Genomic DNA, 14,901 nt, shown 5'->3' with positions numbered 1-14,901 from the left:
GGTCACTCCCGGAAATGTTCAAGTGGTCCTGACGTGCTGTGTCTGTCTGCCCGCAGAAAGGGTTTACCCCAATCCACGTCGCTGCCAAGTACGGCAAGATGCAAGTCATGGAGTTGCTGCTCCAGCGAGGTGGTCAGCCCAACTCTGGAGGAAAGGTAACCACACTCCAGGTCGACCAGGATATGCTGCTCATTCTGAGGGCCAGCCTCAACCCTTAAGGGAATGAGGGGATATTGTCATCAAGAGGAAAATGATGAGGGACAGGACAAGCCAAACCCTCATTGAATGGCTTTGTTTATTGTCGTGTGAACTGAGGTTGAGAGAGAAACTTTGATTTGCATGCTCTCCAGCCAAGTCAACCTAATCTTGAGTGAAAAAGTTAGTGCTTCATCAAACAAAAGTGCAGAGTGCAGTGTTATAAAGAAAGCAAAGTTCTGTTAAAACAGGGCAAGGAAGCGTGATTTTTACTGATGAAAAATCCAGTTAACGGTCTGATAACAGCGGCGAAGAAACTGAGTTGTTAGTCTGGGGCCTTGGTCACACATGTAGAATTCAGCAACCACCTCCAGTTCTGCCAGTATATGTACAGAGTCTCACTGACCAGGCCGACCAGGTTACACTACTCATTCTGAGGGTGAGCATGGGATCTGCTCCAACACCCACATTCACAGTAGTGTGACTGTATCAGAGACCTGGCACTGTTTAGTCTGCAGTTGTTGAATGGTAACCAAAACTACGTCACAGAGCAAAAAATGCACTGTTCTCAATAATGGTCTAAAACCAGAAGATGGAAAAGAATTTCCCCAATATTTGGATAGTATCCAGAATGGCAAAAGAGCCTCATTCAAAGATCTAATGAGATTCATGTGAGGAGAGAACCTATGCATCTTGCCATCTTTGAGGGCATGAACATCTCCAGGACATCATTGTCTTTTGCAAGTAACTGTTAAGGCGCTGCTGTGCCTTACAGCAGCCAGGTTTTATGCCTGGAGCACAGGCTGGAAATACTGACCTACAAAGGTCCAAGTCACCACTGCGAGGCCTCTTGCTCAATAAATGAATTACAATTACAGAAGAAATTAGCAGGAAATGCCCATCCATCCCGTCAAGCCTTCTCCATCGTTCAACAGTTCGGTGGAGCTGGCAGTGGTCTGTCTCAGCACCACCTTGGTGATTTCCCCTCCCCACCCCTACCTAATTCCCCACCTGTGCAAAAACCTACCTGTCTATATCTTAAATATTTTTCATGAGGCCAATTCTTTGGGCCAAGAATTCCACAGGTTCACCACTCTACTCCCCGAATCTTGAGGCATTGTCCCCTAGTTCTGGTCTCCTCTGCCAGTGGATCCAGCCTCACTGCTTCTATCCCAATCTATTCCATTCATAATTGTATTTGATTCCAAAAGATCACCTCTCATTCTTCTAAACTCCTGTGAACATTGTCCCACATGACGTAATCTCTCCTCGTGAACTAGTCTCCTCTTCAACCTCCTATGCACCTCCTCCAAAGCCAGTCTACTTTTCCAAAAGTAAGGAGACCAGAACAGCATGCAGTACTCCAGGTGCAGCCACACCAGTGCCCTATATGGTTGCAGCATGACCTCCCTGCTTTTGAAATCAATCCCTGCAGCAATGAAGCCAACATCCCATTTTCCTTCTTGACTGCCTTTTCCACCTGGACACCAACCTTTTATGAGTCTATTTGCATAACAGCATGCTGCACCCTTTCATCATTTAAATAACGATCGGATTTGTTATTTTTCTTCCCAATTATCTTCACAGTTGCCAGTGTTGTACTCCATCTGCCAGATCCTTGCCTACCTTAAATCTTATTAACTGAGCCAGGGGAACTGAAAGATGTAGCGCACTCTGATAGCAGGAAGAAGGGACCCCAGCAGTGCATAGAGAATGATTATTATAGGTACTCGTGTAATAGTCAATACTGTGTGAAAGTCGATTTTCCCCCCCCCCCCCCCTCTATTTATTTGGGGGTCTCAGCCTCCTGCCCACATAGATCCTGACATTTCAACCATGGACTCTCACCTAGGCCCTGGCTGCCCACCCATCCGAGCATGGACTTTCCACCTAGACCCGGCAGCCTGCCAGCCCATAGAGTTCCTGACGCCTCTAACGCGGATCTTCGCCCCAGTTGCCCACCCATCTGAGCTCCCTACGCCCCCAAATGTGGACTTATCACCTAGTGCCAACCACCACCAGCCCATTCGAGCTCCTGACACCTCAAACAATGCAGGTACTTACCTTGATCAAAAGTGGTATGTGTATAATAATCAAATTTTAACCAAAAGATTGGTCCATTAACTATTACACTTGTGTATATGGTACTTGCAGATAAGCAAAACATTGTCGTCCAAGCGTACCAACAGGCATCTGTTGGTAAAACCATCCAATCGCAACTTCTCTTTTTGGTATAGCAGTGATTGACTTCCTTAGTACCTTGTGAATGGACTTTGTTGGGTGTGTGCACCAATAGAAACAAGGCCATCTTCTGCTTCCACATTCCCCCCACTTTGTGCCCTGCAGAATGGACTGACCCCTCTCCATGTGGCCGTTCACCACGACAACCACGACATCGTGAAGCTTCTCCTCAACCGAGATGCGTCTCCGCACACCACGGCGCGGGTAAGTTTGGGCAAAAGGCACCCTCTGGCAGGGGCTGTAGTCAGTGGAGATGAAGCCCAAACGGTCTGGTCTGGCCAGTGAGCAGCTGCAAAGGTGGGCAGTGCTTTACCTCATCCACTGGCGACACTGGCTAGGTAACAGACTCCTCTGCTTGAGTCGGAGTCGTGTAGAAGACCCCTCCTCAACACTGAATGGAAAAACAGCGACACACCATTGCTCACAGTGTGATGAGATATTTCTCCCCTGCCTCATTTATGCAGCCTCCAGACCAACTCACTCACCATACTGCCTCACCTGAGCTTGCCTCATTTGTCCATAAATCCTTCAAAACCTTTCCTATCCATGTACCTGTCCACAACCAACCATTCTCAACAGGGGCCATAGCACATTTAAGGGGATGGGGTGGCCACAGCACGTTTAAGGGGGGAGGGGGCCATCGACTGAAATTGTAATTTTTTTTACATAGTCAGTAGTTGGGGGGGGTGTAAGTATGGAAGAAACCAAATAAACTTGACTGGTTCACAGGGAAGGGGGCCCATAAACTTTGAGAAGCGGCCTCAGGGGGCCAAACCGATAAAAGGTTGAGGACGGCTGGTTTGCATCCTGCTGCACCATTTCCTCTGGCAGCTTGTTCCATGTACCCATTGCCCCATGTGTGGGGAAAAGTTTCCTCTCAGGTCCCCTTCCATCTTAACCTAATGTATTCTACTTGAAGACCCAACCCTGGGGGAAAAAATAGTTGATTACTGGAGCTCATTTGAGTGCTTCACAGTGCAGGAACTGGGCCTTCACCCAACGCCCATGCAGAGTGAAATGTCCCACCTGCCTGCATTTGGCCCATATCTCTCTGAATCACTCTATCCATACATCTATCCAAATTTCTCTGAAACTGCACTCAACACTCACCTCCAACGACTCTGCATTCATCCAATCCGTTCTTTGTATGCCTCTGAGGTCACTCCTCATCCTTCTCCATGTACCTCATTTTGTAAACCTCTAAAAGGTCACCCTCAGCTTCCTATGATCCAGGAGGATAAATCAAGCCCTCCAGTCCCATCCTCACAAACCTGTTCTGCACCATTTCCAGCTTAATAACATTCCTCCTCCAGCATGGTTTGTGGAACAGTCAATCCCATGTAATGGTCGACCCTCCCTTGTTTTGGGCCATGAATCGCATGTTTTCGGTATGCCCCCACCCACAATTTTTGGCCTCAATTGGTCACCCATCCAAGCTCCCAATACACTGGCCATGGATTTTCACCCTGGCTGCCCGCCCGTCCAAGCTCCTGATGCTCCAACCGTGGATCTTCACTGCGGCCACCCACCCATCCAAGCTCCCAACACCCTGACAGTGGATCTTCACCTCGGCCACAGATCTTCACCCCAGCTACCCAACCATCCAAGCTCCCGACGCACCGACCGTGGATCCTCACCCTGGCCCCTTGCCTGTCCAAGCTCCCAATGCTCCAACTGTGGATCCATGTCTCGGCCACCCACCCACCCAAGCTCCCAACACCTTGAACGATGCAGATTCTTGCCACGGTCCAAAATATGACCTGTGTAAAAGTAGAAATTGACCCGAAAAAATTGGTCCAAAAAATGTGACCATTGCAGGAGTATTTTTGGAATCAGATCTGCGCACAATATTCCAAGTGTGGTCTCGCCAATATCTTGAATAGTTGCCTCAAGTTTGTACTCAACGCCCCACGTACACGTACCAGGCATGTTTTTCAACACTCTGTCAACCTGAGTCACCACTTTTAGGGAATCATGGACATGTGCCCTTGGGTCTCTTGTATCACAGGGAGACTGGTAGACTCCCAACTATGGTTTCGCCAACACTTTTTACAGTTGTAACATATCGTCCAAATCTTGCACTCCATTTCCTGACCATTTTGCGAGATTTTCAGCTGGATAATGGGGCAGCACAGTTGGCATAGGAGTTAGCACAATGCCTTTACAGTGCCCGCGATCGGGACCGGGGTTCAAACTTTGCACTGTCTGTAAGGTAGTTTGTTCATTCTCACCTGTGTCTGTGGGTTTTCCCTGGGCCTCGGGTTTCTTCCCACCATTCAAAATGTACCAGGGGTTGTATGTAAATTGGGCGGCATGGACTTTTGGGTTGAAATGGCCTGTAACCGTGCTGTATGTCTAAATTTTTTTAAGGTTTTTAAAAAAGATTGGTATGAGGTGAAGGATCAGGACCACTAGCCCAATATTGCTGACTCCCCATGAGATGACGATCAGGCCATCCCTCAACGATGGAGCGAGTAAGGTCACCACTGTGACACCTTGGCTCTGTGAGGGGAGATGTGTCTAGTCTGATGTGCTGCACCAGAACCGATCATCGGGGTAACTGGCATCTCCCACCTTTGCTTTTAGAATGGTTACACCCCGTTGCACATTGCTGGCAAGCAGAACCAAACAGAGATTGCAAGGAGTTTGCTGGAGCATGGGGCCTCAGCCAACACGGAGTCCTTCCAGGGGGTGACGCCACTGCACATGGCAGCTCAGGAGGGCCACGTGGAGATGGTCACTCTGCTCCTCGACAGTGAGGCCAATGCCAACCTGAGCAGCAAGGTAAGAACCCCCTCCCCCCCCCCCCCAGCGACTGGCAGGGCTACTGCCTTGTGGTAACGGAGACCCCGGCTCATCCCCTAGCCTCGGGTGATGTCTGTGGAGTTGGCACGTTCTCCCTGTGGGGCCTTCAGTTTCCAACAGCATCTCGAATTGTGGGTGGTTAATTGGCCACTCTATTTACCCCTTGTGTAAGTGAGGAGTCTCGGGTGGGGGAGGTGGGGTGGGGGGAGTTAATGTGGGGAGAGTAGAAAAAAATGGACTCAGGCAGGATCAATATAGACATGAACACTTAGTGGGTCAGCACCAATTTATAGTGGGCCGAAGAGTCTGTTTTCATGCTGTCTCTCTATGGCTGTGACCAACGGGGGTTGTATGGGGGGCTTACATCAATCATAAAACCAACGAGAGGTTTCTGCCCCAGTCGGCTGGGTGAAATCTGATTCAAGGTTATGAGTTCTGTAAAAGCAAATAGATATATCTTGCGGGGTTCTTGTTCAAAGCAACCGGCAATTGAGCACAGCTTTGGTACAGGCTTTATACTCTCAGTGGACACAATTGCAGAACCTCGATTAACTTAGTTTTACTGTTTTGATTACAGAATGGGAGTTACAAAGATCTAGTTACTGGCAAGGTAAAGGTTTATTGTAGAATAGGATGTTTGTTTAACTTGGCTAACAAGGGGCCTAAGTTTCTGTTGCAACAACGAATGCATGTTATGATTGTAGTGAATCGTGGAAGTCTGCAGGTGCTGTGATTATAGTCAAAACAGAAATGCCGGAGGAACTCAATCGGTCTTGTAGTGTCCATAGGAGGTAAATATATATATAAAACCGACGTTTTTGGGCCTGGGTCCTTTCCTTGAAGAAGGACTCTGGCCTGATTCATCGGAGATATATCTTTACTTCCCATGGATGCTGTGAGACTGGCAGAATTCCTCCAGCATCTCTGTGTTTTGACATCACTTAACAATAAATCCAATTTCCTATTAACAGCAAAGAGTGCTGATTATAACCTGTTTAATTGCATTTCTGAAACTTGGGTGTTGTCACTGCTCTCTTTCTTGGTTCTCCATCTTGGGCCTGTCTTTGGTTCCCTGTTACCGCATCAGTACAATCCACATCTCTCTCTACTCATTATGGACCTCACTATTCATCTACAACAGTTCAAACCCCACCCCAGCACAGACTTGAGTCAGACACCCCATTCTGGCACTGCTTCACCATCTAAGATATAGTCTTTCGGATCAGATATTAACCCTCTCTTCTGTGTTTCCTGTGCTCCTTTGAGATCACTGATGCACCATTTATATTGCTCCCTTTGAACCATCTGGGGTGACCATGGAGAAACACTGTGGATAAGGATACCTCATCGATGATTGAGGATGGAGTTGTTAGCGAGTGAGGACAGAACATAGAAGTGCAAAACCCAGAGTGGAAGAAAGCATGCAGCAGGTCAGGCTGATGAATGTCTCCACTCACAGAGAGAGAAAAGTGAACATGCTGGGTCAGAGCCACAGATAGACGGGTGTCACAGGCAGTGCAATCAAGGTAGCAAGTCGTGGAATTCTTGGAACACAGAACGCTACAGCACAGTGTATACCTATCAAGCCTTCCCTGCCACATAACCCTCTATTTTTCTTTCATCCATGTCTAAGAGTCTCTTCAATGCCCCTAATGTTGCAGCCTCCACCACCATCCTGGGCAAGGCATTCCAGGCACCTACAAATGTCTGTTTTTAAAAAAAACCCTTTGTCTCCCCTAAACTTCCCTCCCTTCACTTTGTACAGACGTCCTCTGATGTTTCTACTACTACCTTGGGGAACAGGCGCTGCCTTAAATAATCTTGTTATCCTCTATTGCGTCTCCTCTCATCCTTCTCCGCTCCAAGGAGAAAAGTCCCAGCTCTGCAAATCTTGCCTCATATTTTCCAATTCAGGCAACATCCTGATAAATCTCCTCTGCTCCCTCCATAGCTTCCACCCGTAATGAGATGTCCAGAACTGGAGTATGTTGCTATTAAGGGGTTCTACAGCATGAAACAGGCTCTTTGGCCCATCTTATCCATGCTGACTGTTTGGCATTCTGGGGTGGTTCCCATTTGCCTTCATTGGGGCTGTATCCTTCCAGCCCCTTCCTATCCATTCGTCCATTTGAATTGTGGTCACATCTACAGCTTCCTCTGGCATCTCATTCCACTGACCTCCATATGGAAAAGTTTCCCCTTGGGTTCCTCTTAAACTTCTCTCTTTTTTTTTTCCCCCCTTTACCTGAAACCTGCACCCCCTGGTTCTAGAATTATCTAACCTACTGTATTGGGACTTTGTTAGTGTTGCCTTAACAGAAGAAAAATATACAGAACTATGCTGTAGTGTACAATACCAAGCAGGAATGATTTTGATGTTCATTAATCCTTTGGATGGATACGTAGAGAGAAAGCTCTGAGAAGGTTATGGACAAAATACAGGCAAATGGGACTGGCCCAGAAGGCCAAGTTGGTTAACATGGATGAGATGGACCAAGGGGCCTGTTCCACTCTATACGACTCCATGATTTGATGGTGGAATGTGTGATGTGCTGTGCCTTATTCAGGGTGGACTGATCTGAGCTGCTCACCGAGAGGTGGATGGTAACCATTCACTCCATGTGCAAACATTGAGTGTGTCTCCCTCTGCTGGAGGGTACATGGTTGGAACCAATCACTCCTCACCAATGCTTTCCCTTGTCTCTCACAGAACGGACTGACACCGTTGCATCTCGTGGCTCAAGAGGACCGGATTCCAGTGGCTGAAGTACTCATCAACCATGGGGCATCGCCTGAACCATCAACAAGGGTAAGGACAAAGCCTTGTGTGATGGTTTGGCACAAGACCGAGGTCCAGAACTGCCTCTCAAATACATGGTTTGGTCGAATCAGGAGCCGGAACAGGAAACATATGGTGGTCAGGATAGTGATGTCCACATTTCTCTCAGTCTCTCTGCAACCTTCAGGAAGAAGGTACAGAAGTGGCATGGTTGGCATAGTGGTCAGTACAATGCTGTTACAGCGCCAGCGACCGGGACCATGGTTCGAATCCCACGCTGTCTGTAAGGAGTTTGTATGTTCTTCCCATGCCTATGGCATTTTCCTCGGGGGCGCCAATTTCCTCCCACCATTTGAAATGTACTGGGGGTGTAGGTTAATGGGGTGTAAATTGGGCAGCACAGACTGGGGGCCAAAAGGGCCTGTTACTGTGTTGTATGTCTAATTTTTTTAAATTTAAATTTAAAGCCTGAAGTTCAGCACCTCGAGGTTCAAGAACAGATTTTAACCAACAGCTATTTAGGTTCTTTAAGTTCAAATTTATTACCTTCTGACTATACATATACACTCAGACGAAATAGCATTTCTCTGGGCCATGGTGCACACACATATCCACACCATACACCATATAATAATCAAATCTAAATACGGGGAGAAATATTTTGAGATGATTTACTTGGTTGCAGGATACTGTTCACCAATACCATTGCTTGCAGGAAGAAGCTATTTCCTAGCATGGCGGCCCTGAATTTGATGCTCCTGTACCTCCTTATTGATGCTATTGGGTCAGTACTGTGCCCTGGATGGAAAGGCTCCTCTAAAATTCTTTTTGAGCCTGATTTAAGCAACGCTCCTGGCAGATATCGTCAATAGAGGAAAGGAAGACATATAAGTGTTATGTCTAGTTGTGTATCTGCATGTTTTGTACCGAGGACTGGAGAATGCTGTTTCATTGGGTTGTACTTGTACAATCAGATGTCAATAAACTTGAACTATTGCAAATGAGGAGACATAGTTACAAGATAAGGGGGTGATCATTTAAAACTGAGGTGTGTTGGGACTGCTCTCGGTGAAGGTAAGCCATTCGGAGTTTGTCAAGTGGAGATGGATAAATATTTAATTAGGGAATTGCTGGTGATGGGAACTGCCACAGAAGAGATGAGGCCAAGATGATATTACATCATGATATTGATCTTGAGGGTCCAAATTGCTCCTATTTACCTCTGCTGTTATTTTTCAGTACATGTCGGGGTGAATTACTTCACTCCCAGGCGAAACCTAGAAACTGAGACTGGGTTAAAAAGGCTGCCCGTGTCAGTGGAGCTGAACGAGTCGTTCCTCTGCAGGATGCCGAGCTCTCGTGCCTGTCCCTGCAGTGTAAATGAAACCCATCAAGATGCAAACCTGCTAAAAGAGGCCAGAGGGAGGTTCGGGGGACAAAGTCCGGTGAAACCTTGGCACAGTCGAGGGTGGTGGGGGAGAGTTATCTCAAAATGCCAGGCAAAGTTGATGAAGTAGCAGAGAGGGTGGACCAGACATTGTGGAGTTCTCTGGTAAAGGTGTTGCAAATTTAACATTGGCAGCAGGTTAAAATGGATGGGTTGTGAATGGGGGGCTGTGGGGTGGTGGTAGGGGAGGGATGTGGTTGGGATTCGGAGGAAGGACTATATACTGACCCTGAACACGAGTTCCCTGGAATTCAGTACAGGCAACACGTCAGAGTTCTGACGCTTGCAGAGGACACAGAAATGTGGTATGCAACTGGGATCAATATGAGTGCGGGGATTGGCAGTCACATGCCACACGGAATTAAAGGAGAATAAAAGAATGGAGGACAAGGTGGTTCAGGAATAGAATGGATCCAAAAATGAACAGAACTGTTGGTCAAGCCTTTTGTCGCAGCTTTGAAAGGAGAGTTGTTGTTTGATTTGTAATGTGTTTCCCTGTGCTTTAGGTCACGTTGTGTTAAAGAAGTCACATTTTTGTATTACAGTCTGGATACACCCCACTGCACATGGCTTGTCACCATGGAAACATAAACATGGTGAAGTTTCTACTGCAGAACCACGCTAACATCAATTGCAAAACCAAGGTACTTTCTGATTCATAACCATTCATTTGGGAAGGAATCCTGTGTCGTGTTATTTTTTTTAAATCTAAATATTGTTGGAGAAGCTGGAGATACGATTGACACAGACTCAGTATCAGGACCCATCCCCTTCCAAATCTCCAAGCATCGAGCCCCCCTCAACTTCACGGGAAGATGTGGGCTACCAGTAATCCTGTGTGCTGGAGGCCTGCGATGTTTAATGCCTACACCCATTTCATTCGTCTTTTCTACCTAGAGCTGGTCTAGGATTGGTCCAGACAAAAGATAAAATCAGCAGCAGGAAGTCTTTGGTAGATGAGGGGGGGTGTCATAGTGATGTGGCCCAGCAGCAAATTGGACTCCTCGACCCACCGCATGCTGACCTGCAACAATCTCATTTTCCTGCACAGGATGCTAGGGGCATTCCCAGGAGACTGGGCCAGCAGGATACATGCCACAGCTCAATGGCAGGTGCCCCTGCCACAAGATTATAGTTGTTGCAGTGAATGCAACCCCCTCACAGCAGTAATCCCTGTCTCAGAGGCACTACTTAACCAAATATTCCAGATCTCAGATGGAGCGGGGCAGCAGCGCAGGACAAAGAAAGGTTGCATTTAATTGGCACCTTTTACAAGCTCCGGTGCCTGTTCCATGCAGTGCAGGAAACCCGGAAGCTGATGGAACTGGCCAAGGCCTCACAGATGGTCCCACCTGTCCATCTGCGAAAAGTCCTGCACTAGGGAGAAGGAAGACTTCCATTATGTAGCTCCTTACAGCATCCTTTCTGTGACGTACACAGAGTGGACAGCTTTAGCTTTGTGAGAGAAGTCACAGCTTAAAGGTTGAATGGTTGGGGAAGAGGGTTGGATTTCAGCCCATTAGACTTTAGGGATGAATGTTAATGAGGGAAGGAGTCGATACCTTGGTCAGCCTTCAGCCCTGTGCATGACTCTTGCATCACAGTGTATCAGAGCATCTTTTACTTGGATCTGTTTCATTTCCACAGACATAGAGCATGGATTCCTGGGGATATGTTCTCGCTCTACCACGTGGCAACTTCTCCACTTGCATTCCTTTTCTTGGTGGGGGGTGGGGGGAGGCATAGGAGAGGGGTGGTGGAAGATATAAAGGCATTGAGTCACCAGGAATACAAGATAGCAGATACCAGGTGTGACCAAAGTCTACCTACTGACTCGATGTGGGGAAATGAGAGAGGAAGGCTGAGATCCACCATAAAGGACACTGCAGCAAATCTGGGAGCCATCGGCCATCTCCACGGTGAATGGAGAGAAAGGAACCGGTGAGGCGTACAGACAAGGTGGGCAAAGCAGGGGTCATGAGGCATCTTGCGAGATTGTTCCCCGGTTATACACAATAATTTTCTTTATCTCTTCCCCCCCTTCCCTCTTCTGCTTCCTGCTTCGCCTTTCCTCTCTCTATTTTCCTCTCTCTTTTTCTCTTCCCTCATTCTATTCTTCCCATTCTCACTCATGTCTTCACTCACTCCTTCACCACTTTCACTCTCCTTTACCACTTTCCTAACTTCCTCACCCGCTCATCACTTGCTCCCTTCCTCCCCACTTTCACTGTCCTCTCTCTCTCTCTCTCTCTCTCTCTCTCTCTTCCCTCCCCCTTACCCCCTCTCTCTGTCTCTTCCCTTTCCTGCTCTCTCCATAGATCGGATACACACCCTTGCACCAGGCCGCGCAACAAGGCCACACAGACATCGTTAACCTCCTCTTAAAGCATGGAGCCTCTCCAAATGAAGTCACCACGGTGTGTTGTGAGATGAGAATCATATTGTGCTCTTATGCTAAGTTCTGGGGGCAGTACATGGAGTGAGCTCGATGCTCCTGTGTGAGGTGACTGTTACAGGACGTGCACCCATACAGGGCGGTTGAAGAGCACCACAAGATTATAGTTGTTGCAGTGAATGCAACCCCCTCACAGCAGTAATCCCTGTCTCAGAGGCACTACTTAACTAAATATTCCAGATCTCAGATGGAGCGGGGCAGCAGCGAGGAAGCTTCTCCATGTCTCAGTCGCAGCAGAAGGTCCCCACAGTATAGGATAAGGGTGATTGAGATGAGGAAATTTTTTTTTAATTTGAGGCTTGGAAACCTTTCAGATTCCCAACCTTCAGATCTCAGATTTTCTGCATGAGTACAAACCTCAATAGATTGTTGAGGGGAATCTGGGGTTTGGGGAAGGGGGAAAAGTAGAGTGCAGGGGAAATTGAAAGTTTTGGCCTAGTGCAAACTGTGCTGAATTAGTTGGTAAAGCAGCAAAACTCATTTTTAAACCAAAAATAGATTTTAAGCACAATTAATTATTTACACTGAGTGTCTGCTCTCACCCTCGCTTTCATGTCCACGCAGACCCATCACTGCACCTTGTTACATTCGATTCTGTTATCCCCTTTACCACCACTGTGGTACCTTGTCGTTTCTCCCCCTCCGTTGTTTGAGGGGCTTCCACTCTGTCTCAGCCCCTCAATGCCCAATAATGAGGGGGTGGATCTTTGGACTGTGGTCCTTCCCCTCATGTTGGCTGTACCACGTCTCAGTGCATCCCTCAGCACATACTCCTGTAGCCTGGAATGTGCCAATTGGCAGCATTCCTGCACTGACATCTCCACGTGCTGAAATTCACCCTGGAATGCCTAGGAGAGGAAAGGAGCAGTGCAGCGTTCTGATACCTAGAACTATAGAACATTACAGGACAGAAACCAGGCCCTTCTGACCATTCTAGTTCCACTGACCTGGACCCAGTCCATACCTCTCCCATCCAGGTACCTGACCAAATTCTTCTTAAATGTTAAAATTGAGCCCACATTCACCACTTCAGCTGACAGTTTGTTCCACATTCCCACCACTCTCTATGTGAAGAAGTTCCCCTTCATGTTCCTTCTAAACTTTTCCCCTTTCACCTTTAACCTATGTCCTCTGGTTTGTATCTCACCTACCCTCAATGGGGAAAAAAAACTTGCCTACATTTACTCTGACTAGACCCCTCATCATTTTAAATACCTTAATCAAATCTACACTCCAGGGAATAAAGTCCTGACCTGTTTAACCTTTCCCTGTAACTCAGTTCCTGAAATCCAGGCAGCATCCTAGTAAATCTTCTCTGTGCACTTTCTATCTTATTGACATCTTTCCTGTAGTTAGGTGACCAAAACTGTACACAGTACTCCAAATATGGCCTCATCAATGTCTTTCCCATATCAACCCAACTCCTGTACTGGCTGTTCTTGGGCAGTAGCCTTTGGGATGTGCGGAGGGTTGAGATGGGAACAGTGCTAGATAGCTGAGTGATCCAATCCTATGATTAAGCTTCACTAAGTTCGTCCCTCTGGAGAACATTGTGAACCATTGTACAGTCAATGACTTGAGAAAAGTGGGAGAAAGCAACCAGAAAATGTGTTGGTTCTGTTGAGAGTAAATTCTTTGGCCTTATGGGAGGAAGCTTGTATTGTACGTGCCTCAATGTGATTGATTCGGACACCAAGCAATGTTCTGGTCCCCTTTCAGAATGGAAGCACAGCGTTGGCGATCGCAAAGCGACTTGGCTACATCTCTGTGACGGATGTGTTGAAGGGGGTTACTGACGAGACCATGAGCACAGTGAGTGTTGCAAGCGGTGACTAACCTGATGATGAACTCGAGCACCATTCACATTGGGAAGCTGCAGCCTTGTTCTCATGCACATCAACCTCCATCGAGTGTTACACAGAGCATCAGAAAGCATGCGCTGGAGAAAGTTGGTGTCTTGTAAAACTTCCGACTTCCTATTTTAAGGGAGGCTATACAGTAAAATCTATGGTATCTGACACCCATGGGGATTGTTAGATGCCAGATGAGCGAATGTTCCAGTTGCCTGAGAGTGACCACTAGGTGCAACAATTTTAAACTTTCGTGTTTTTGACCTATTTATTTTCTGTGATTTTTTTTTTTTTCTTTTGCCGATTGCTTGAATTTCAGATAACAGGGATTTTGCTGGGCTTAGAACATTACAGCCCTTTGGCCCACAATGTTGTGTTGACCTATGTAATTTGTGAGAGATGTGGAAAGTTATGGTCTGCCTCGTGGAGACTGATGTAGATTGATCCATTTTAATTAATGCCACATGTGCCTTGCTGCTTTGTGAAAGAATGCTGAAATGGTTGTAAATACTTCAGAGAAGAGAGGAGCCCCATGAGGAACCCCTTCCAACCCCAGCTGGTAAATTTCTACTAGCCTAGAATTTTCCCAAATTATGTGACTTGCAAGAACAAAACCTAGAGAGATGAAGTGTAAGGAGTTAGTTACAAGCTAATGCCGAGGGCAATGTTCCTCTTTGATGTAAAAATAGGATGTTCTAATTTTTACATAAGATTTCCCTTGGGCATGGATAGTATAGTATAAAACTATGTGTGACCAATGTACCAGGCTCTAAATGTCAGTGTGCTATCTTCAGTCAACAAGAGTTCACAGTAACATGTATTGTGTTCTGCTCTGGTCACCTCATCATAGGAAGGATGTGGAAGCTATGGAGAGGGTACAGAGGAGATTTACCAGGATGTTGCCTGGATTGGGAAACCAGTTTTGCGAGGCAAAGTCAACAGAACTGGGACTTTTCTCTTTGGAGTGTAGAAGAATGAGAGGAGGCTTAATAGAGGTCTACAAGATTCTGAGAGGCATAGACAGGGTGGACAGCCAGCACCTGTTTCCCAGGGCAGGAATAGAAAACACCAAGAGGGCATCTGTACAAAGTTAAGAGAAGGGAGACATCTGTCAACACAACATTGTGGG

The 14,901-nt window shown here is 47.0% G+C and overlaps 1 protein-coding gene across 4 annotated transcripts in view; it reads left to right on the top strand.

Moving 5' to 3' along the window:
• The window catches only part of LOC138754171 (ankyrin-1-like), a 173,468-nt gene that overhangs the window by 90,565 nt on the left and 68,002 nt on the right, over positions 1-14,901 (top strand). For 3 of the 4 annotated variants that reach the window (XM_069918049.1, XM_069918050.1, XM_069918048.1), the window contains exons 11-17: positions 57-155; positions 2,542-2,640; positions 5,023-5,220; positions 7,952-8,050; positions 10,013-10,111; positions 11,786-11,884; positions 13,642-13,734. In XM_069918049.1, coding sequence (XP_069774150.1) covers positions 57-155; positions 2,542-2,640; positions 5,023-5,220; positions 7,952-8,050; positions 10,013-10,111; positions 11,786-11,884; positions 13,642-13,734 — 786 coding nt within the window. The remainder of the gene's footprint in view (positions 1-56; positions 156-2,541; positions 2,641-5,022; positions 5,221-7,951; positions 8,051-10,012; positions 10,112-11,785; positions 11,885-13,641; positions 13,735-14,901) is intronic. The other variant, XM_069918051.1, reaches the window with a different exon arrangement.

Source organism: Narcine bancroftii, chromosome 2, assembly GCF_036971445.1.
Source record: "Narcine bancroftii isolate sNarBan1 chromosome 2, sNarBan1.hap1, whole genome shotgun sequence".
Taxonomy (NCBI): Eukaryota; Metazoa; Chordata; class Chondrichthyes; order Torpediniformes; family Narcinidae; genus Narcine; species Narcine bancroftii.
The sequence above is the reverse complement of the archived record's forward strand: the minus strand, read 5'-3'. Positions and strand labels throughout refer to the sequence as shown.